Consider the following 25,149-nt stretch of genomic DNA (forward strand, 5'->3'; position numbering starts at 1 on the left):
CGCAATACATTATTCCGCTGAGTTCAATTTTTTCTATAAACGCTTTTTCTTTCTTCAATTATTAGGAAAATAATTTTACTAAATTGATTGTATAAGTAATGACACTACAATAAAATTACAAAACTGAAAAAGGTTATTTTGTAGAAAAAAGTATGAGATGTAAAAGTGTTAAAAAAATAGAATATTACTGTAATTAAGTTGAAAAATGAGATAACTTGATAAATATTTTCATTTTTTAATAACATGTTTTTAACTTCCCTTTTCCAAAAAAAATAGTTCATTTTTCGACTCGAATACTTGCCAAATTTTAGTACATTACAGTAATTAATTTTTGCCTAATATCTTAAAAAAAAAAACCGATCTTTTACCCCTTTTTCAATCATACACTGACATTGAAGACTGGTCAATTTTACGCTATTTCATATTTTATCGTTTCAATGTACTCTGAAATATTAAATTGACGTCTTTTTCATTTGAAAAAAATTTAAAAACGTTCTCCATGTATGGTGTTTAAAATTTATTTAGATTTATTTAAATTAATTAAGAATTTAAATTAGTCTTGATTTGATTATGGTTTTTAGTTAGATTTTTTAAAAAATAAAGGACTTATTTGTATTTTTTTGAATGGAAATAAATTTAATTTTATCTTTAGACTTAGTTAATTAAATAATTTCATCATTTAAATAAAAAAATTGATAAAAATTAAAAAGTTGGAGTATAATTGAAACGATAAAATACAAAATAGGATAAAATTGACTAGTTTGTAACGCCATGATTGATTTGAGATAAAGATAAAAGGTCGGAAATTTTAAAGCATTAGGCCTTAATTTTTTTATACTGTTTTAATTTAAAATTTACTGTTTCTTATTATTACATCAAAGAAGTGGATTAATCGTGTTATAAAATAATAAAAATAGATTAATAAAGATTTAAAATATTAATTATACGTTTTTAAGCCGTGTAGAAAGAACAAAGGATCAGTTTACCTCATGAACTTGGCACAAAGTATCAAAAACGTCCAAATTAGCGAAACCGGATCACTTTTACCCTGAACTTGGCAAAACCGGCTTAAAAACACCCCTATGCTGACGTGACACCTTAATTGGAGAGTGGGTTTCTAATTACTCATAATTATTTTAATTAATTATATTTAAACACTAATTAATCACAATTACACTTTAATTAATCAGGGGCCTTTTTGAACTTTTTTCAAAAAAAATCAAATTTTTTTAAATTTTCCAGCGAGAAACTCCTCGCCGGAAAGAGGAGCAGGCAAGGAGCAACAACTTCTGTTCTTGTGTTCTTCGTCAAGAACATATGTTCTTCACGAAGAGTGAAGAACAAATCTTGTTCTTCACGGATCTGTGAAGAACAGCCGAAAAAGATGGTGGCCGGCCTGAAAAGTTTAAGATTTTTTTTTGTTAAAAATATGATTTTTGGGGTTAGTTTGTTATATATATAAAATTCTAGGATTAATTTGTTATACAAAGGTTTTAAATTAAAGAGATTATAATTATTTTATTATTATTATTAGGTATTAATTTTAAATTTTGAAAAAAAAGTAGGACCATTTTGAATCTTTTTTTATTAAAAACCATTTTTTTAAAAAAAATCACCTTGAAAACCGGAGAGTGCAACTCACTCTCTTGAGTGAGAGTTGGGAGGGGGGTTTTGTACCAATTTTGCCAAATTCAGTGTAAAAGTAATCCATATTTTTCAATTTTGACGTTTTTGATACTTTGTGCCAAATTCAGGGGGTAAAATGATCCTTTGTTCCGTGTAGAAATGATAAAATAGAAAATTGTTTTTGGAGGATAGAGTAATGCATAAATTTTCCGACAAAACTTTGAGCCAAAAAGGTGCTTCTGTTTTGGGTTTGGTAAGCAAAAGAGAAATCGAGGTGAAAATTTGTCATCCATAGAATATGAGGGTTTGCTCCGCCCCTATTAACCTCTCCTCTCCGATTACCATTTACAGACATAACCCATTCTTCTTCTTATTACCCCCTCCCAACAAAACCAGCTTCACCACCAACACATTCTGCTGCCATAAACAAAATTACTCACTTCCCCACTTAAACAACAAGCACACACACTCTAAATTTAATGCAAATTTAAGTGCTTGTGAGGCACAGCTTTGCCCTGATGATTTCCTAGTTGTCAACTTTTATCGCTTCGTCTCTATCTCAGACCCCAAGGCCGAAGTTGCCAAGCACCTCGCTTTTTTGAAGGTTATCTTATCTCTCTTTCAATACTGCATTATCAAGGGAATTGGTTGTATTAGATTATAATGTTGTAATATTTTAACATTTGCTTGTTTCCCATTTTTTTGACTTCAATTGTGTGTATGATTATCTCATCAGGATCTTGACATATATGGCCGAATATATCTCAATGAACAAGGAATTAATGCCCAGGTAACACGGACACTTCATTCATTTTATGTTTTTTGTTTCGAAAACATGTCAAAAACTTGCATTTTGGACATTAAATTTCATTTTTAACATTAGGTTAAAATAACATGTTTCGCCGAATTTGTATCCCTATCCAAGTGTTTCTCCGTGTTTTCGTGCTACCTAGTTTATAGGTGTAAGATGAATCTGCACACTCTATATCTTAATATTTGCATCTGCATTGCCTGGCAGTATAGCGGACCATCCAAAGATGCTGTTGCATATGTTGAATGGATAAAAGAAGATTTGAGGTTTTGTGATATAGAAGTTCAGATTTCTCCAGCGCCGAATGGGCATGCCTTCCCTAAATTAAAGCTGCGGTATAAACCCTCGTTAGTACAGATGGAAGGAGGGACTGCACATCTCCCTCTGTTGGATCCTGCAATGCGAGCAACGCCTCTAACGCCATCCGAGTGGAGAAAGAGATTGGACAAGGTACGTCCAGATGATGTTGTATTGGATGTGAGAAATGGGTATGAGTGGGATATTGGTCATTTTGTTAGCGCCCAGCGACCTCATACGGAATGCTTCAGGACTACTTCATGTGACCCTCTAGCAACTGCTGATAGAAACACAACAGATATATTCATGTACTGCACAGGAGGTATCCGTTGCGATGTGTATTCTATCATCCTCCGGAAACAGGGCTTTCGGAATTTATATACCCTCATGGGGGGAGTTTCTAATTATCTTAATCAAGAAGGTCCTGGACAGACACAGTGGGTTGGAAATTTGTTCGTGTTTGATCACCGTCTTTCTCTTCCACCTTCTGCTTATAACCCTCATGCTACAGCAGTCCAACTACCTCAAAAGTTTGCTAACTGTTATGTATGCGGATCACATGTCTATGATTTGAAGCATCGAAACTGCGCTAATCTCGATTGTAACTTGCTTTTTTTATGCTGTATTGACTGTTTGAAGGACTTTAAAGGATGTTGCTGTATCAAATGCACAACTGCCCCTCGGCTTAGGCCTCTTCTGCCATCATCTCACAGATATGAGAAATGGCATATTTATCGAGAATTAGAAGAGCAAATCAACGTGACTGTTTGATTGCCAAGATTGGATATTGATGATCTGAATCCATAGCTTGAGGAGGACAAACATCAATTGCCACCTGTTGATGATCATTCGATGAGAAAATGATGGAAAATCTGATCTACCACCATCAACCTCCTTTGGGATGATGCTTTTGTTCAAAAAGTAGTTTCAGCTTCTACTATAGATGAGCATTCCTTCACTTAATAATTTTTTTCCTTTTATTTTCATAATCGGGGTTGTCTATAAACTACTGTATATTAATTGTTTGACAAAATGTCTGTATATTTTTGTTCTTCTTATGAACGTGTGTTTAGTGGCGGAACTAAAAAAATTGTTCAGGTGGGCGGAATTTTTTGCTTTGTCGAACAATACGTCATTCGATTATTTTGTAGACCAAACAACATTATGTTTGATTTTTTTTCAAGATATTGTCCCCTGGAAGTTACTTTCATGATCTGATCGCAATCAGATTGGAGAATGGTGATAGTATTCGTTTTGGATGGCTAATTGGCTTGGAGGAAATGTGTTGCAATTTCATGATATTAGTTTGTTTAAACTTACCAGATTTACAGATATTATGATCAGTGATGTCTTCGATAGTAATCTGCAGATCATCTCGAATCTCAGCTGGAATCGTCGTCTTCGAGTGGGAAGGCTGATGATCTCTCCTCTTTGAAACAACAGCTTTGTCAGTTCAAGCAACAGGTTGTTCAGGCTGATAGTTTTTGTTGGTTGAAAGATCAGAAGTTTACTTCACGGTCTATGGTTCATTTGCATCTGTTGGTTGCTTCTGTTGCAAGGCCGATTCCCAACAGATTCATCTGGACAGTTTGGAAATCAAAGATCCCTCTGATTTAATTTTTCACTTGGCTGCTTGTAAGCTATCGTATTTCATCTAAAGATGCCTTAAGCAAGCCTGACATTCTTGTTCAGGACAACTCGACCTGTTCTCTTTGCTCGGAAATTGAAACAGGTATGCATATTATCCTTCATTGTTATTTTGCTCGGAAAACATGGTCCATGGTTATTGGTTTGAGTAGCATTAGTTGAGTGGTTCCTATGTCAATTGATCATTTCTTTTCTATCAATGGGCTAATCTTTCAGATAGGAGATATCAGAAATTATAGCAACTTATTTGGTTTTTTACATTTGGAATTTGTGGAAGGCAAGAAATAATAGGATTTTTAGGAATGATCTAATGAAGATTGACAGTTTAGGAATTGCTTATGTGAGCAGTTTGGTGTATTTTTAGTACCTTTCGATTATGCCAAATAAGAAAGTATGTTCGACTCGTTTTTCATTATTCAGTTACCTACTAATCAGTTAAATAATTCAACAGAAAGTAAAGTAGTTTATTCTATTATTCAAGACCTTATTTTAAAAAATTATCATTACTTATATATAATCAAATATGTATTGATAAATAAAAATCATACCTGCATTATTTATGAAATGTTGTACTTAATCCATGTGTTTACAGGCTCTTCTCACAATCAATATACTAAATGGTGAAGTTCACTCATATGACAATAATCAACTACAATTATAATAATTATACTTTTATTCAACCCACAACTTTAACAGAATATTGCTTAGTATTTATACCATTTGAACTATATCTCATTGGTATCTTTTATTAGGTCTTCGAAGACCTAAATTAATTAGTTAACGGAGTTGGATTAAGGTAAGCGTGTTTTAGAAGTTCGTCATCTCCTTCTAACATACTTATAGCTTCTTCATCAGAAACAACCCATGCTTCTATCCCATTATTTCCGGTTCTTGCATCCATTAGAACTACATGATTTGCAAAAGGCGATTTAACATTTCCATAAGATCCTGCATAAGTTGTCCAAACCGGCTTTCCCCATCCAAAATCAACCTCGTAAAGACCAAAACCGCACCAACTGGTGAATGCAGCATAGTTCACACCATTGTAAAATTTTGGGCTCGTGAATGCACTTATCATCTCTTTCATCTTCTCGTGCAACTTTACGAGCCCGTCATCACCTTGTATGCTGTTAACATAACTGTAATTGATCTTTGCAATTGATTCTTTCAATTTGCACACAATGTTGCTTAGTTGATTTTCCTCATGAGGGCCGCATAATAATGTATCGGCAAAGCAGACAAAGTTCCCCATTGAACATTCCGGAAATGGTGGAAGCATTCTCCGACGAACATTAACAGCATGAGTGATTGCTAATGGTAATGGAGTATCATCATCATTATTATGAGATATAGAGTTGAGAGCAGCCATCAAGCTCTTAAAAAGAAGTGCTGAAACCACTTCGACGCGAGTAGGGTTTTTCACACCAGATCTTGTTACTTTCTCTTTAAGATTAGCAATGGAAGATCCATCAAATACAAATCTTGCTGCATTCATTTTCTCAACTCTGATAAAATTGCTAAGTAAAGCCATCATATTCAGATCTCTTGGAAAATCTGATACATTAGGAAAAACAGACGGGCCATCAAAACTTGGGATCATCTTCTTATCAGATTCATCACAAGCCATGGCTCCCCAAGCTTTTAGAAATGAAGCTAAAGCGCAACCATCCATGACCGAGTGTAGAATATAGATTCCAATGGTGAAGCCACCGCAATCAAAGAATGTTTCTTGAATCATGGTAACATAAGAACCTGGAGTTGGTACAGAATGATTAGGTAAGAATTTTTGTAGTAATGTAATATCATGGTGTTTGAGAAATTCTGACAAAGAAATGCTTGCCCTAGCCTCTAAATATAAGACCCCTTCATCATTACATTCCACGGAAAGATCGTCTGTAATCTTCCCTGCAAGCGGATAAAATTGTGTTAGGGTTCGAGATAATGATTGTTTCAGTAGTAATGTTTTATCGCGATGAAGGTCTTCGTTTGTGTTGGAATAGTAAAGGATCATAGGAACATAAACACAAGGCATGAATTGATCTAAGAGAGAAAGTTTGTAGATTTTTAGGTGAGATGGTGTTGGTGAAGAGGGTTTAATGCAATCTTCAAAAACTATTTCAACTTCCATTGTCAATGGCAGATTTGATTCAAGAAAATGTTTGTAATTTTTTTTCTATAGGTTGCTGCTTATACAAGAGATGATAAAAAGCTTCTTCAATGCAGTTTTTATATCCATGAACAAGCAATGAACATATAGTAAGATTTGAAATCATAACTGAAATTTAATGCTCATAATGTTGTAGTAGATGAGATTGATATTTAATGCACATAATGTTGGTCAAAGATTCAAAAATAATTGTAGTGTTTATAAGTTAATTTTTTTTATTAATTTTTTTAATGAGGCAAAATAATTTTTTATATCCATAACTATGATCAAATTAATAAAAATATCTGTAAAAGATAATATTAACAATATGATCCATCAGTTTTATATATTCTGACATTTATGTCTAAATAGTAAGTAAAAAAAGATGAAAGGTCTAGATTGATAAAAAAAATTATTTTGTTCAAATCCTTAAGCTTTTTTTTTATGATAAACTAACACATAATTGAAGAAAAATAAATTTTTAAAATTATCTATTTAGTTTTATGAAATTTTATATATTATTATTATTATTAATAAAAAATTGTAAAAGAATATTTTTCCGAATATGAACTGATTTATCGTAAAAATAATTTGAAATATTAAATTAGATTTTTTTTTGAATTCGATTAAATTAGATTTTATTTTTATTAATTAGATCTTTATTTTCTTTATTTGGTTATTGGAGGGTAATTGATTTTGGGTTATTGGCAGGTATGCTTGATTTAGTCCACCGCTTTCATTTGCACGGTTCAAGTGAAAGTTTGTCATTCTTACTCTTTTCTAATTCTTATCTTTGCAAGTATGCAGTGTCATTATACTAAATAAATATGAATTAGACTTAGTCCATCTAATATTGAATGCCTATTTTAGTCAAAATGCCACCATATTGTAATATTTAAATTAATAAATTATTAAATAATAACAACGGTGTTGTTTGCATGATATCAATAAATTAGTTGACTTATCTTATAAAATATTTGAATGTTTTTTATTATGTTAAAATAAATTTTTTTATTTTATATAAATTATATATTAAAAAAATTGAATAATAATAAAAAAAATATATTTTTAAGTTATATTCATTTAACTGAAACATCATTATGCCAAATTCGTGGATTTAATTTTTTTTCCAAGCGCTCTTCCTCCATAGTTATTAAAAAAATAAAAAAAAATAACGGTATTAGAATATTTTTGTATGAATATTATTAATTTTCTTTTAAATATCAAAAATATATTACTATAATTTAAAAAATATGCGGAATGTTATTTAATTTCATTTAAAAGAATTTAAAATAAATTTAACAACTTTACACGAAGTTTCATTTTAATCATGACCTTTAAAAGTTGCCATTTAAAGACACGAACTTTCATTTTATTTCAAATCTATCACCAAAGTAAAATTCGGTGTATTTTATCTGACTAAAAATTCCTAATCCTAGATACTCTAACTGAAAGATAATAAGATTTGATGTTGTTTAATAACTTGGATCTTTTATTAATGGTTTAATGAAGAATTTAGTCAATAAAAATTACACTGAAATGATGAATTTAAAACAATATGAAAGTTCATGCCTTTAAATGGCAACTTTTAAAGGTCATGATTAAAATGAAACTTCGTGTAAAGTTCGTGATTTTTTTAGGAATTAACTCTAAATATAATAATAAAAACATGTAGAAATGGTGCTATTTTTTTTAATATTCTAATGATATTAAAGTTATATGTTGAGTAATTTTTTTGTAACGTCATTATAAATTCATACAATGATATGATATTATTATTCAATAACTATAATAATTAAATATATTATATACTTTAATTTATATTTATTGACTTTTAGTTTTTAAGCAGCTCGTTATAGCATTTTAATTGTTCATTAATTGCTTTTAAATAGCTCATTTGTAGCTCGCTAGTAGCATTTTATATTAATTGTTTGTTATTCTTAGACAATTAGCAGTAGTATGATTTTTTTATATATTTCTAGAACATTGTATTTTTATCATTTTATCTTATAAAAGTGAATTTGTATGATATTAGAGATCAAACATGTTGAAAGAAGAAGAAAAAATGGTGAATGAATTAATAAATTCTGTTATAGATGTAAAAAAGCATGGGTTGTGTAAAAAAAAAAAAATAAGATGTAGTTTAAATAGACAAGCCAACAAATAAAATAAAGGCCAACTAATAAAAAAAGGTCAATTTTTTTATAAATTTTTTATAAAAGTTCAAATCTTGTAAATTTATCCAATTTATCCTAAAACACATGATTTGGTTTCAATAATGTCCAATTATATAATTTTGCTCATGTGGCTTCTTCGTGGCGTTAATGTGGTATGCCACATATCAACGCTATATAAGTAAAATTGTATAGTTGCACATAATTGAAATGATATCATGTATATCAGGACAAATTGAATAAAATTGAAATATTTGCACTTTTATAAAATTTTCATGAAAGTTTTGACATTTTTTAGCCGTTTGGCCTAAAATAAAAAAAGAAATACCAAGTAAAACATAAAAAATCTAAATAAATCCACTAACAGAAAATTAATGTAATAATATTTTTAATGCTCATATAAATAAAAATAAAAAAATGGAGAGAAAAGAAAAAAGAGACATATAGCGACAAAATCTGAAGTCATTATTACAGTGTATCAATAATAAAATAAGAATGACTGAGCAATCAAATATCTCTTTAAAGTTTGCTTTGTCTTATGGCTGTATACTCCCTCCGTCCTAATAGAGTTGTCCACTTTAAAAAAAAAATTATGCCAAAATATTTGTCCACTTTCAAAAAATAACTAATTTTTACACTCAATTTTTCTATATTACCTCTATTTAAAATCCACTAATGAATAAATTAAAAGTAAATTGCAAGTGGACTCCTATATTAAATAAGAGTACGACAAGAAAAATAAGGAAAATTTTATAAAATCTATAAGCAATAATTGCTTTTCTTAAACTGTGTGATAAAGGAAAAGTGGACAATTCTATTGGGCAGAGGGAGTAGTATATATGGAGCTGTGGAATCAAAATAGAAGACTGTTGTATTATTGCATTGGCCAAATATCTTAAAATAGCCCGACCTTTCAGCCTCTTTTTAATTCTATTGTGACGTTAAAAATTGATCAATTTTATCCTATTTCACATTTTATCGTTTCAATTGTACTCTGAAATATTTAATTGACATTTTTTATTTGAAATAAAATTCAAAAACGTTCTCCATGTCTACCATATATTAAATGTATGTGTTTAAAATTTATTTACATTTAATTAAATTAATTAAAAATTTAAATTATTTTTAATTTGATTATGGTTTTTAGTTGGTTTTTAAAAATAAGCCTTATTTTTCAAAAAAATGACTTATTTATAGCTTTTTGAATAGAAATGAGTTTAATTTTATTTTATACTTAGTTAACTGAATGATTTCATTATTTAAATAAAATAAATTGACAAAAATTGAAAAACTAGGGTACAATTGAAACGATAAAATACGAAATATGATAAAATTAACCAATTTTTAATGTTAGAGTAAGATTGAAAATGAAATAAAAGATCAGGATTTTTTAATGCATAAGGCCTATTGCATTTGATTCATTCCATTTTTATTGATAAACTTAAATTTTATTTCAGTGAAAAGTATTTTTTTGTCAAAATGCATATATGGCAGGCATGGTTTTTATTTAGTTTAACTGCAAATTAGTACACGAACTTTACCCTAATTTACAATTACTACATGAACTTTGAAACTTGGCAATTTAGCACACCGACTTTCATTTTTTTGGCAAATGAGTACACCGACCAATCATACAACAACATGTGGCTGTATATGATAATGTCCACGTTAGTGTTTTTCCAGTTCGGTGTATCAATTCGCCAAAAAATAAAAATCGGTATACCAATTTGCTAAGTTTTAAAGTTCGTGTTATAATTGCAAATTTGGATAAAATTTGTGTATTAATTTGCAATTAACCATTTTTATTTTTTTTCACTTGGCAATCAAGTTTTGCTTGTTTTTTTTTTCTCCTAAAAATATGATATGTATGCATAATTTCATTTAAACTGAGAGTTTTTAGGCCTAATTACTTAAAAAACCCCAACTTGTAATATTATTTCGTTTATACTCCGACCTAGGATAATGTTCATTTGTACCCTTTTTTTGATTTACGTTTTCAACTGTACCCTAAAATTTAATTTTTTTGACAATTTAATTAATTAAAGGATGAAAATATTAAAAACAATTAATTAGAAGGGTTATACTAAACCTTTTTCTATTTGTAAAAATACAAACAAATCCTTTAACTTTAAAACTATTCAAGTAAATCCTAAAAACTAATCGTTTTAAAATTTTTTATTTAAAAAACTTCCGACCCACCATAACTCTTTCGATTTACAAATCCGCTACTAAAATCCGATAAATATTTCTTATAAAAAATATTTTTTTTTCTAATTTTTTTCTGAACTCCTCCTCCTTTTGTGAAGGAGGAGCAACAACTGCTCCTCCTTCACATGGAGGAGGAGCAGATGTAAAGGAGGAGCAGGTCCTCCACATGGAGGAGGAGCAGGTCGGCTCCTCCTCCACATGGAGGAGGAGCAGGTCAGCTCCTCCTCCTCCAGGTGGAGGAGGAGCAGGTCGGATGCTCCTCCTCCACATGGAGGAGGAGCAGCCGTGGACTCCGTCCGGAGGAGCAGCCGCGGGCTCCTCCTTCGGAAGGAGAGTCGGAATTTTTTTTAATATAAATTATTTATATTTACGGTTTATATTTAAAGAATTATAGATAATTAATATAAATTAAATAATTATTATAAGTTTTATTTTATAAAGAAAAAGGTATATTTGAATTATTAAAAATATTATAGGCTAATTAGAATATAAGTTAAAAAATAAAGGACTATTTTAAATTTTATTTTGAATGAAAAAAGTTCAATTTAAGGCTTTAGGGTACAGTTGAAAACGAAAAATTTAAAAAAAAGGTATAAATGAACTTTTTTCTAGATCATGATATAAACGAAATAATGTTATAAGATGAAATTTTTTAAAATAATTAAGCCGAGTTTCAATGCAAAATTGTACTGGTTCTTTCATTGTTGCATTGAACTGAAACCAAATTTTCTGGTTAATTATTGCAGCTCAATGGTTGCTTGACTGTTTGATTATCTTCTTTATTAATGAGCTGGCTTGTATTTGTTGAAGGAGTGTTTATCCCATGCAACCGTTGCACCACGTCATTTTTATATCAAGCCAATGAGTATTTGCAATAGGGAATTTTTTAATTATTACTTATTTTTTTTTATCATTCAATTTTCCACATGGCTAACGCACAATTGATTTGTTGCACGTATGACATGGCGCAACGGTTGTGTGCAATAATTTTTTTTGTTGAAGAGCATAACTCAGCATTTATTATGTTGCTATAGTATAGGACAAATAGTATAGCCGCCTCCTTGATAGAGATAGAATTGATAAAATAGAATATTATTTATTTTATTAATTTTAGCGTGAAACTCATTTGTCCTTTTTTAAACGGAATGAAGATAATGTATTTTTATAAAATTATTCATATTAATTATTAGTATTTTAAGATTTGCCTAATCCTTTTATTGATGAGGATAAATTTAGAAAATAATAACAAATGATCTCGTGATATGATAAATACTATGGACAAATATTTTTCTCAAATACAATTAATATTATGAATCAAAAAAAGTATTAACATACTGAAGATATGTTGAAGAACCGTGCAGTAAACTAAATGTTACAAACAATTATTGAAACAATAAAAAGCTAACTTCTGATCTATTTAAAAAAACAAATTAATATAAAATTGAAAGAGAACATATTAGCCGCGTCAAATATCCTTAGAAATTCAAAATTGCTAAATAACCGGCCGGTTTCAACAATATGAGCACTATTTTCATTTTTGTAAATAACCGGCCGGTTTCAACAATCTGAGCGGTTCGGCGGTTTTACGGTTTTTGACGGTTTAATCTGGTTCAACCGTATTTCCGGTTCATGGGGGGGGGGGGTGTTGGACCGTTTAACCTTCCGGTCAGCAGTTCAACCGGTTGGACCGACGGTCCGGTTTTTAAAACACCGGTTATGAGTTTGCGGGTGAGTGATTGAAGATTGCACTTAATTCGCGAAACAGTTACTAATTTATTTTTATTTTTGTAAGTAAGCTCTGCGAATCAGACAGCATGTTGTCTGTTACATGTCAGTTCATTGAGTTTAGTTTTTAAATTATCCCGAATTTCTTATAAATGAACTTGTTTCATATTCAATTTAATGAGATTCAATAAATTCAAGAAAAAAAAATAAAGAAATTTACAATAAAAAATCAAAATCAAACCTAAAAAACCTAAAAAATGATTATAGACAAATTAATTGAAAAAATACAAACATTACTCACCAACGCACTAATCAGATTCATATAAACCGATAAATACTGATATATTAATGAGAACGAGAAACGAAAAATCAAAATAGATAAAAAAAGAAGAAACGATGGAGAAACGAGAATCAAGCGTGAACAGGAGAGAGAATGAGAGAAAGAAAGGGTATGAGCGTTAGGGGTGAGCATCAGTCGGTTTGGTTGAAAAGTTTTCGGTTTTTTCGGTTTTCCCAAACCTAACCAAACCGAAATTTTAGTTTGGAGGTGAAAAAACCGAACCGAACCAAAAATTTCGATTCGGTTAAAACTGAATTTAACTATTTTTTATTTTTTAAATTTTTTTTTATTAAAATTAATAGAAATATTAAATAATTAGAGTATAATAAACTTCCAGATATGTTTAAATAACAATTATTAACTCATATATCAACAATAACAAAGATATAAAGACAAAAAACATATAAATATAAGTATAAATGTATATTATTTTAAAATATACATACATATATATATATATATATATATATTATTAAAGTTCGGTTAATTCGGTTTTTTGATCGGTTCGATTTTCAAAACATACAAACCAAACCGAACACCGAACATCAAACTTTATCTAAAATAGAAATCGAACAAAACCGTTTTCACCGAAAACCGAACCAAACAACGAAGTTCAGTTCGGTTCGGTTTTTCAGTTTTTCGGTTTGGTTCGATTCTTGCTCATACCCAATGAGCATTAACTGCTTAGAGAATAAAAAGATAAACATTTGAAAACTGGAAATATAAACATAAATGGGTTAGTCATTAAAACAAAAATAAAAAACCGTCTATATAGGTGAAAACATATATGTTCATAAAATAGAGAGTATTTCCACTATCCTTTTAATATTGAGGTAAAATCTGTAAATATTTTAAAGCCTAATTACTTAAAAAAAAACCACCTTGAACTTTTTTTTCGTTTATATCCTGACCTTATAAAAAAATCATTTGTACCCAATTTTGGAGTTAATAATCACCCATGGCCCCTGAACTTTGGAGGTACGGGCGCTAAACCCATTGATGTCTAAAAACGGACGGTAAACCCCCTGATGTCTAAAAACGGGCGCTAAACCCCCTGATCTTTGTAGGGGCGCTCACCATGGCCCTTTTGGACGAAAATACCCCTAGCGTCGTCTTTTGTTTGGCGGCTGCCTTTTAAAACAGAAAAAAATTGACAGCACCAAGTGTCAGATGACATGTAATCAAAAGACAAAAAAATTAAAATACCCAAAACACCCCTAAATATGATATCTGATTAAATCAAAATACCCCTAAAATCCAACCCAAAAAAAACCCAACCTAACTCAAACCATTTGGTCAAGTCTCCACCACTGACCTGACCACAGCCACCGGAAAATTTTCCGGTCATCTTCTCCGATTCGAAGATGACCGAAAAATTTTCTGGTCATCACTTGATCTGTTCCTCTGTGAGGAACAGATCGACGGGGTCTGTTCTTGGAACAGATCCGCGTCGAATCTGTTCCAAGAACAGATCCTTGATTAGGGATGACCAGAAAATTTTCCGGCAGTGGTGGGGTGACGGCGGTGGTTGGGTGGGGGTGCTGGTTGGGTTGGTTGTTGTGGTTAATCAAAAAATTTAGATTAGATTGGATTGATTTGTTTTTTTTTTTGTCTTTTTCTAAATTAAAGTAGGGTTTGGGTGTTTGAAAATGTTAAGGTATATTTCTGACGTGTCAGACAATATGACAATGTCAGATTTTTTTTAAGACTGACAATTGACTGAAAAAACGGCGCCATGGGTATTTTTTGTCATATTTGAAGTTTAGGAGGTTTTGTGAGTGCCACCACAAAGATCAAGGGGTTTAGTGCCCGTTTTTAAATATCAGGGGGTTTAGCGCCCGTACCCCTTAAAGTCAGGGGCCATGGGTGATTATTTGCCCAATTTTGGGTTTTTAGGTTTCATCTCTACCCAATATAAAAATATAATTGACAATTTAATGAATTAAAGGATGAAAAAATTAAAAACAATTAAATAAAAGGTTATATTATCCGTCTAATTAGTATATAAACATAAATTAACGGATTATTTTAATTTTAAAGAGGCAATTTTAATATTTTTGGGTAGAGATGAAACTTAAAAATCCAAAATTTAATATAAATGACTTTTTTTTACAAGGTCAGAGTATAAACGAAAAAAAAAATTTAAGATGGGTTTTTTTTAAGTAATTAAGCCATATTTTTAAAAGGCCTAATTATTTTTTTAAAAAAAAACCCATCTTGTAATATTTTTTCGTTTATATCATGACTTAGAAAAAAGTTCATTTGTACCCTATTTTTAATTTTTTGTTTTCAACTGTATCCGAAATACTAATTGCTCTCTTTTCATATAAAAAAAGGCTAAACTAATCCTTTAAATTTAACTATTATTCTAATAAGACATTAATCATATTAATTTTACAAAAATACCTTCTTTTCCAAAAAAAGTTTAAATTGATAATAAATATTTAATTCATATAATATACAATTATCTTAACCGTAATAAAAATTAAAATTTATGTACAAAAATTATCTTTTTTAAAAAAAATTCTGGGCTCCTCCTCGAAGGAGGATGTCACGACCAAAATATTGAGCCGCAACCGGCGCTAGGGAACGGGAGTGGTAGTTCCGGAACCCGTAGCAAGCCTAAAATCACAATTAATTTTTCGCAAATAATAATTGAATACATTAAAAATTAACCAACGGAAGCAACACATTTATATATATATCATATAATCAAACATATACACTAACTGTTTCAAAACCTCGCGGGCTCTAGTTACCGTACCATGTACGAACTGGCCTCGCGGTACTATATACATCAGTTAGTGTCTCGAAGCATCTCATCGGCATCTGGGGCCGTGGATCATATACTAAACACGTAGCCTATCAAAAATGCATATAAAACAATAACAGCAGTTAATATATACAATCAAAATGAACTGCTGTCTAGGCTACTATACTATCGACAAAGGACCACTACTGCAGCATTCACAGAAGTCAAAAACTAACATATACAGCTAACTTCTGGACTTCAAAATTGGCCTCTAGCTAAGTCCACAAGCTAAGCACCTGAAAGATATCGAAGGTGAGGGATCAGTATTTGGGGAAATACTGAGTGAGTTGACATTTACTAACAGTATTAATATAGAAATATAGCATCGCATCTCAAGAAAATATTAATATAAAATATATAAACATGTATTTGATCCGTGTGAAACTAATATCTTAGCATGCGACACATTTCTCGAATAATCATTATCATTCAACCCAATCGTAAATATCAATCGCGAGTCCAACTCGCTGGTGGCCCAGCCACTAGATACGGGGACTCCAGACTACACCGTAGCCGAGTGCTCACTCGTATCAAAATCATAAACCCAATCATAAATTTCATATTCATCATCAGCTCCCAACTGTGTCAAATCATTTCTCAATGAAAACATACTAGACTGACTCGATACTGGTGATCACACAGCCTATTGACACCCAATAGGTAGCTAGTTTCTTCGGATCGCATACTAGTACTCGTATATAGAAATTAAGTAAACATATAACATTCAATCAATTGTATATAATGCGATGCGTGAAAACAGTATATATATTTTCATAAAAAAAAATTAATATATATAATACATGAAAGTAAAAGTACAACTCACAGTGACTGCAATCCAAGAAATGATATGATCGATCTGATAGTACGCTCTTGCTAGTCCTCTTCTACTGATTCCCCTACTCGCTGACACGTCTGATAAATCGTTAATAGTTAGACGTGATTCTCGCATTCTTATACGTATAATACTTTTAAGTTTTAGGATTTAGTTTCATTTTATACTTATTTAGTCGTATAAACGACTTAGCGAATACTATTTCTCATAATTGAGAATCGCTTAACGTCCTTGACGTTTTCCATTGTTATTAATTATCTAAAACGTCGAGCTAATCTCGAGATTAATGATTCTAAAAGTATGAAACCCTTCGTTTAGAGTCAAATTACTCAAAACGTCACACATCTAGATCAATTATAGCTTGCATACGCGTGGAGGCAAGTCAAGGTGCACGGGCGTGCCCTTCGGTGGGTACACGATCGTGCAATCAAGTACACGTTCGTGCACCATGAAAAGTGCACGTTCGTGTACTTCAGGTACACGATCGTGTACCTTGCTAGGTGCACGTTCGTGTACTTTCAGTACACGTTCGTGCACCCGTGGTGCACGGTCGTGCACCACGTGCACAGCCCCGTAAATCAAGTTTTCCGGGGTTTCGCCACAACCCCGACGTGCTTCACACACCCACACTCAATACCCATATCTCGGTTTTTTCAAAAACGCTATACTAACCTCGAAAACGTCAAATTCATGCTTAAATCATAATCTCATTAAAACAGCCAACTAAATTCGATTTTTGCACCAATTTTCGAGATATTTACCTTGATTTGATTCCCAAGGATGATAGAGTTTTCAATTCTGAAGAAATCGCCGCTTGAATCGCTTGAATCGGACGTCGAACGGAGAAACGGCGGCGAAACGATCGTGATCGACGATTTTAACTTCTGGAGCTTTCTTTTCTTCTTCTGGTTCATTCCTTCATTCAAATGGTAATCTCTTATATTGAATGGCTAAAAGTCTGATTTAGTCCTTTCTTTCTTTCCTTGTTACAATTTATCTTTCAAACTTTTCTTTCTTACGATTTAGTCCATAGCTAAATCGATAAACTCTTAAATTACTACTTTTACGTATTATTTATATCCGATAAATAATATGAAACTCAATATTAACACTTCCCGTCAAATCCTACAAAATTCCATTTTCGACACAAAGTGGCTAAATTACCACTTTGGTCCCTGCACTTTATTTTGGGCTTTTCTTAACATTCTTCTTTTCAATTCCAATTCCGTCTTTAGAATTGAAATATACTATTAAATTCTTCGTATATAATCCTTTCCAAAACCGACCTACCAAAACTTATTTATCGGAAAACTTTCCAATATCGCCACTTCTGCGACTCAAAACTGGACACGTGGTCCAATTAGCTAATTAATTATTTTGGGGTATTACATTCTTCCCCCCTTATAAAAATTCGTCCTCGAATTTTCATAAAACTTGCTGGGACCTTACAATTATTCTTATACCTTCCTTGACATTCATTACTACGCGTCAGTCATGTCTTTTTCTTTTACTTAGCTCTTAGCTCTTCACGTATAGCTGTGACTTCGTACTTATCATTAATCGATTATCTATCTTGCTTATAGTAGTCTCTTGTCGTAGCTTAGCTGAGAATCTTCTTACTGTTACCTTTGTCCTATTGGTCATCTTTCTAAAATAGTGTGGCTCGAGGCGTATCACCGATATCGTAATCCTGACGTCTTGTACAACTGGTTGTGATCTTTCTTTTGTCCTTATTAGCATCGATTAATCCTCACTCGGTATTATTCAAGTCTACTGTTTCATTCTTAATCATCATCGGGTCGCCACTTGTGAATAATCACGACGTATCGGCTACCTCTTTAATGACATACTTACTTCATTCATACTTCTATGAGTATTTTCTCTTATAAGCACAATCTATGACTTTTAATCCTTGCTATCATCTAACAATATCATCTTTCTTCCTTAACTGTTTATCGTCGTTTCTTACTCCTCTTTTAGTTATCTAATATTTCACTCTTGATTAGCTAATCTCTATCAACTTGTACCTTGTTTATCATACTTGCTATTTCTCAACGTAGTTGAGATTGATACTTCCTTTGCTTCCTTCAACTTTTCCTTGCTTTGTTTAAGCTACTGTGAACTTTATGTTATTCTGTTAGTCGTGATCCTTCGTACATTCCCCATTGCTATATGTACTTTTCTTTGTGTTGACTTTAACCGTATAGCTTATACGATCGTCTTCGTTGACCGATACTATCCGTATTTTTATCTTCTTGACTTTCTCTGATTAGTCCTTAAAGATCCCCTCGAGTCATTAATTGACTTGTCAGTCAAAAATGTCTCTCCTTTATGTCACAATTCCCTATTTATAATAACCTCATAAGGATCTCGCATGTTTCTTTTAAGTCTAACTATTTCGAGAATCCTTCTCGTTAACTAACCTTCATTTAACTTCTTTCTTATTCTATCTCTCGTCTTCTTTTGAAGGGTTTTCCGATTGTTTCTAATATTTATATTCCATTTACTTTACAATTCCCAAAGTCAGGGAATAATTTCAATTCACTGTCGCCTATACGCTTTATGCTTCCTTAACATTTATATCTTGATTCTAATTGTCTTTAAATATCTTGATCTCTTTGTACTAGTATCGACTCTTGTCTTGTCTTTTACTTGTTATATTCGTTACGTCTTTCCTTCGTTTATAGCAGTTCTATTGCTACTGTTCTATTCTGACAATCCTTATGACGTATTTCAAGAACTTTCACTTCTCTAATCACCTTACTAAATTTTGAGAGTATTTGAATTTTACCTTTACATTTTTCTTATATTATCCACCATTCTTACATTTACTGACACGTATGTCTCTACGTGTGCCTTTGTCCTTTCTGTTAACGTAACTTACAATTCTAAATGCTGATATTAGTAACTTTACTTAATATCAATCATATAACATCATCATCTCTCTTGATTTATCTAATTTAAACTTTCATATTTTGCAAAATCGTATGCTTCATCATTTCGTATCCTTTCTCTTTCTACTTTTGTGTCTTTAAACACTGATATTGATAACGCTATATTTACTTTGAATATCACTTGATGTTCGTCATTCGTGTTACCATCTTTTCGCCCTTTATATTTTTAATCTCTCTTCCTCAACTATGACTTTCGATTGCTACTTCGTTTATCTCAATCATAAGAATAATCATACATCATCCTTATGTATATGTTACGTTTCTTTCGCCTTGCACGACTCCCTGTCGTTCCACCCTTTATTCTTGCATAAAGATAATTGCTGTATCCTTAAATATTGCCAGTACATCGCAGCTTATCTGCGTATATTTCCCGACGATAACTCTTTTAGCTTCATTAGCCTTGTGGCAATGGTTATTAACATGGTTCTATTCTATTATTGGAGTTTATTTTACAATTTTTATTCTTATTTAATAAGATTCTTTTATTCTTCGTCGCAGGGCTTTATATCCGAGTTTACTTACTGACAAAACAAATTTAAAACTTCTTTTGGCTGCGCAGCTCTTTTTAAACCACTTTTCATAAATCATTTAAAATCGTTAGTACAATTGTTGCTCAGAGTGATGACATCTCTCATCACCAAGGAGTTGCTCAAAATCGTAGTTTCTTTTTCCATTACAAAGATATGATTCATGATCTAAAATTTTGAAAATCATTCTTTTATGCATTTCTATCGTAGTTATGCAATGTCACATGCGATGCCTGAGCACAATTGTACCTTGAAAAATCATAAAAACTTTCAAAATCTTCATAAAATCGTAAGTCTTACTCTAGATTATACGTTCTGCGACTATTAACGGTTTTCTTTATACTTATTGAGTATATTTCAAATTTTTGTACTGCTGTCATATTTTTGTATTGTTGTCATTTTTCTGTCATTTACAGACTGTTCGTCTGTCACATCACTTCTTTCTCCATATTTCCGATAACTCAATTAAGTTCAAAATTCTCTATTGCTGTAATCATCATATCCACTTATGCAACATTCTATTCTACGTCATATACAGACGCAGATACCGATGTTTCACATCGACTTCCTGTAAGCAATCCATTTCTTTCTTCAAATTCTAAAACGTAATATAGGAATTACGTTTGCGATAATTATTTGTTGTGATGTTTATTGTATTATTGTTTCTGTAAGTTATATTTATATATATTTTCTTTCATAAGGCACGTATTTAATGACAGCGCTTCCTATAGGTTCTCACTTTCTGAGGTATTATCCTAGAGGCAAAACCTATTACTGACATTCTACCATGCAATGCAGCAATTATATAAACACAATAATGCAAACACATAAATACAATACTTAAAGCACGTAAACCACTAATACCTGGAGATGCCTGGTGCGGAACGTTAGGTTCCCTAATAACTACGCCAGTATGTCGGCCCCTAACCGTTCTACCAGAGTTCCTTCCACCTCTTTGCACAAAATAAGGATTGGTTGTAGTTCTGGAGGACGTACTGACTTAATCTGGGTGATACTCACGTCTAAAGTAATAGGATCGTACCAGATCACCCGCCCACTCATGCTCTGTTTCAATCCTACGGGCCATTGTAGTAAGTGTGCTAAAATGTTCATCCACGTGCTCATACAGCTCATCAAACTGGGGTCCTAAACCCCTGACATATCTACGATTAATGGTTCTATTGCTTTCGTTCAGGTCAGGGACTCCCTCTGCCATCCGCGGAAAATCAGTAGAGTACGCTCCTACAGTCAACATTCCTCTAGAAAAAGAACGCATCTGCCTTCTAACCTGATTTAGGGCTATTTGCGCCTGACCGTTAGCTATGTCTGCATCTTCCCTCAAATTGTGGTATCTCCGCACACTTGACCAGAAATAGTCACCTCTGTATTCTTCGACGTCTAACTCATCTAACTCTTCTTCTTCTTCATACTCTTCTTCCTGAGGATTTTCCTCCTCTGCTTCTTCTTCTAATTCTTCTTCTGGATCCTCTTCAGGATCTTCCTCAGGATCTTCTTCTGGATCCTCTTCCGGATCTTCCTCCGGTTCCTCTTCCTCTTCTTCGCTGTATTCAATCTCCGGCGAATGCACTCTAATCCTGTTTCCCGAAGAACTACCTATCTCCGACACAGACATAAAACCATTTTGATATATTTCTGGCGATGCTCCAGTATTTGCATGGAATCCATTCTGATGGACCCCAGATGGTTCGCCTACTTCATTATGAAACCCGTTTTGAAATATAGGAGGCGCTTCCTCCCGTTCTTCCTCAGCATACGACTGAGCTCCGTTTTGCCCAGACATGCTGAAAAGAAACAATTTCAAATGTAAGCGACCATCTGAGCCCATTTCACACGCAATCCCAATCATCAATGTATAGCATGCTGTAAACATCTACCATTTAATCCCGTCACACATAATTCGCAAGCATAAATCCACTTAATAACCTCAGCGCAAGAAATAAACACTTACTTACCTCAATCGTTTGAAATTTGTAAACATATAACCACTTTCTATTTCTTAGTGCAAGCAACAAATACTTAGTTGCCTTAGTCGTCCATATAAACAATTACTATTCACTTACTAACTTAATAGTCCTGGTTCGCGCGCGTAATGCCACATACTACTAATGCACAGATCAAACGAATGCAGACAACTAAGGTCCGACTCTATGCTGCACTAGTTCCTAGGTTTACTTACTGACAGATTACTGCCAGTCAAACAGATAATCAGACAAATCTAGCAGTGGTAACTGGACCAAACTGCTCTGAAACAAACATTGAAACAAACTTGCAGTGGTAACTGGACCAACTGCTCTGATACCAACATTGTCACGGCCCAAAATATTGAGCCGCAACCGGCGCTAGGGAACGGGAGTGGTAGTTCCGGAACCCGTAGCAAGCCTAAAATCACAATTAATTTTTCGCAAATAATAATTGAATACATTAAAAATTAACCAACGGAAGCAACACATTTATATATATATCATATAATCAAACATATACACTAACTGTTTCAAAACCTCGCGGGCTCTAGTTACCGTACCATGTACGAACTGGCCTCGCGGTACTATATACATCAGTTAGTGTCTCGAAGCATCTCATCGGCATCTGGGGCCGTGGATCATATACTAAACACGTAGCCTATCAAAAATGCATATAAAACAATAACAGCAGTTAATATATACAATCAAAATGAACTGCTGTCTAGGCTACTATACTATCGACAAAGGACCACTACTGCAGCATTCACAGAAGTCAAAAACTAACATATACAGCTAATTTCTGGACTTCAAAATTGGCCTCTAGCTAAGTCCACAAGCTAAGCACCTGAAAGATATCGAAGGTGAGGGATCAGTATTTGGGGAAATACTGAGTGAGTTGACATTTACTAACAGTATCAATATAGAAATATAGCATCGCATCTCAAGAAAATATTAATATAAAACATATAAATATGTATTTGATCCGTGTGAAACTAATATCCTAGCATGCGACACATTTCTCAAATAATCATTATCATTCAACCCAATCGTAAATATCAATCGCGAGTCCAACTCGCTGGTGGCCCAGTCACTAGATACGGGGACTCCAGACTACACCGTAGCCGAGTGCTCACTCGTATCAAAATCATAAACCCAATCATAAATTTCATATTCATCATCAGCTCCCAACTGTGTCAAATCATTTCTCAATGCAAACAAACTAGACTGACTCGATACTGGTGATCACACAGCCTATTGACACCCAATAGGTAGCTAGTTTCTTCGGATCGCATACTAGTACTCGTATATAGAAATTAAGTAAACATATAACATTCAATCAATTGTATATAATGCGATGCGTGAAAACAGTATATATATTTTCATAAAAAAAATTAATATATATAATACATGAAAGTAAAAGTACAACTCACAGTGACTGCAATCCAAGAAATGATATGATCGATCTGATAGTACGCTCTTGCTAGTCCGCTTCTACTGATTCCCCTACTCTCTGACACGTCTGATAAATCGTTAATAGTTAGACGTGATTCTCGCATTCTTATACGTATAATACTTTTAAGTTTTAGGATTTAGTTTCATTTTATACTTATTTAGTCGTATAAACGACTTAGCGAATACTATTTCTCATAATTGAGAATCGCTTAACGTCCTTGACGTTTTCCATTGTTATTAATTATCTAAAACGTCGAGCTAATCTCGAGATTAATGATTCTCAAAGTCCGAAACCCTTCGATTAGAGTCAAATTACTCAAAACGTCACACATCTAGATCAATTATAGCTTGCATACGCGTGGAGGCAAGTCAAGGTGCACGGGCGTGCCCTTCGGTGGGTACACGATCGTGCAATCAAGTACACGTTCGTGCACCATGAAAAGTGCACGTTCGTGTACTTCAGGTACACGATCGTGTACCTTGCTAGGTGCACGTTCGTGTACTTTCAGTACACGTTCGTGCACCCGTGGTGCACGGTCGTGCACCACGTGCACAGCCCCGGAAATCAAGTTTTCCGGGGTTTCGCCACAACCCCGACGTGCTTCACACACCCACACTCAATACCCATATCTCGGTTTCTTCAAAAACGCTATACTAACCTCGAAAACGTCAAATTCATGCTTAAATCATAATCTCATTAAAACAGCCAACTAAATTCGATTTTTGCACCAATTTTCGAGATATTTACCTTGATTTGATTCCCAAGGATGATAGAGTTTTCAATTCTGAAGAAATCGCCGCTTGAATCGCTTGAATCGGACGTCGAACGGAGAAACGGCGGCGAAACGATCGTGATCGACGATTTTAACTTCTGGAGCTTTCTTTTCTTCCTCTGGTTCATTCCTTCATTCAAATGGTAATCTCTTATATTGAATGGCTAAAAGTCCGATTTAGTCCTTTCTTTCTTTCCTTGTTACAATTTATCTTTCAAACTTTTCTTTCTTACGATTTAGTCCATAGCTAAATCGATAAATTCTTAAATTACTACTTTTACGTATTATTTATATCCGATAAATAATATGAAACTCAATATTAACACTTCCCGTCAAATCCTACAAAATTCCATTTTCGACACAAAGTGGCTAAATTACCACTTTGGTCCCTGCACTTTATTTTGGGCTTTTCTTAACATTCTTCTTTTCAATTCCAATTCCGTCTTTAGAATTGAAATATACTATTAAATTCTTCGCATATAATCCTTTCCAAAACCGACCTACCAAAACTTATTTATCGGAAAACTTTCCAATATCGCCACTTCTGCGACTCAAAACTGGACACGTGGTCCAATTAGCTAATTAATTATTTTGGGGTATTACAGAGGAGCAGCTCAGCTCCTCCTCCCATGGGAAGAAGGAGCTGCTCTTCCTGCCTCCCATGGAGGAAGGAGAGCTCCTCCGGGAGGAGGAGCATCAAAACGACAAAATGAAATTAAAAACATTTAGCGGGTTCTATAAATTGGAGGAGTACGATGGTACGCCGAAAATATTTTTTTAAATAATTTAATTTATAATTAAAGTATTTAAAAATAATAAATTAGAAGATTTATTTGAACATTT

The 25,149-nt window shown here is 32.8% G+C and overlaps 2 protein-coding genes across 2 annotated transcripts; one reads left to right on the forward strand and one right to left on the reverse strand.

The window, feature by feature from the left end:
- The first annotated feature begins 1,809 nt into the window (after nucleotides 1-1,809).
- LOC126669730 (rhodanese-like domain-containing protein 8, chloroplastic) lies at nucleotides 1,810-3,917 on the forward strand. Its single transcript, XM_050363276.2, has 3 exons — nucleotides 1,810-2,230; nucleotides 2,363-2,416; nucleotides 2,645-3,917. The coding sequence occupies exons 1-3, from the start codon at nucleotides 1,925-1,927 to the stop codon at nucleotides 3,503-3,505; spliced, it is 1,221 nt and encodes a 406-aa protein (XP_050219233.1). The 5' UTR covers nucleotides 1,810-1,924; the 3' UTR covers nucleotides 3,506-3,917.
- A 992-nt stretch (nucleotides 3,918-4,909) lies between these two features.
- Nucleotides 4,910-6,629, reverse strand: LOC126669729 (stemmadenine O-acetyltransferase-like). The gene has a single exon (XM_050363275.1). The coding sequence runs from the start codon at nucleotides 6,507-6,509 to the stop codon at nucleotides 5,151-5,153; it is 1,359 nt and encodes a 452-aa protein (XP_050219232.1). The 5' UTR covers nucleotides 6,510-6,629; the 3' UTR covers nucleotides 4,910-5,150.
- Between the last annotated feature and the right edge of the window lie 18,520 nt (nucleotides 6,630-25,149).

The sequence above is a fragment of the Mercurialis annua genome, linkage group LG2, assembly GCF_937616625.2.
Source record: "Mercurialis annua linkage group LG2, ddMerAnnu1.2, whole genome shotgun sequence".
Classification (NCBI taxonomy): domain Eukaryota; kingdom Viridiplantae; phylum Streptophyta; class Magnoliopsida; order Malpighiales; family Euphorbiaceae; genus Mercurialis; species Mercurialis annua.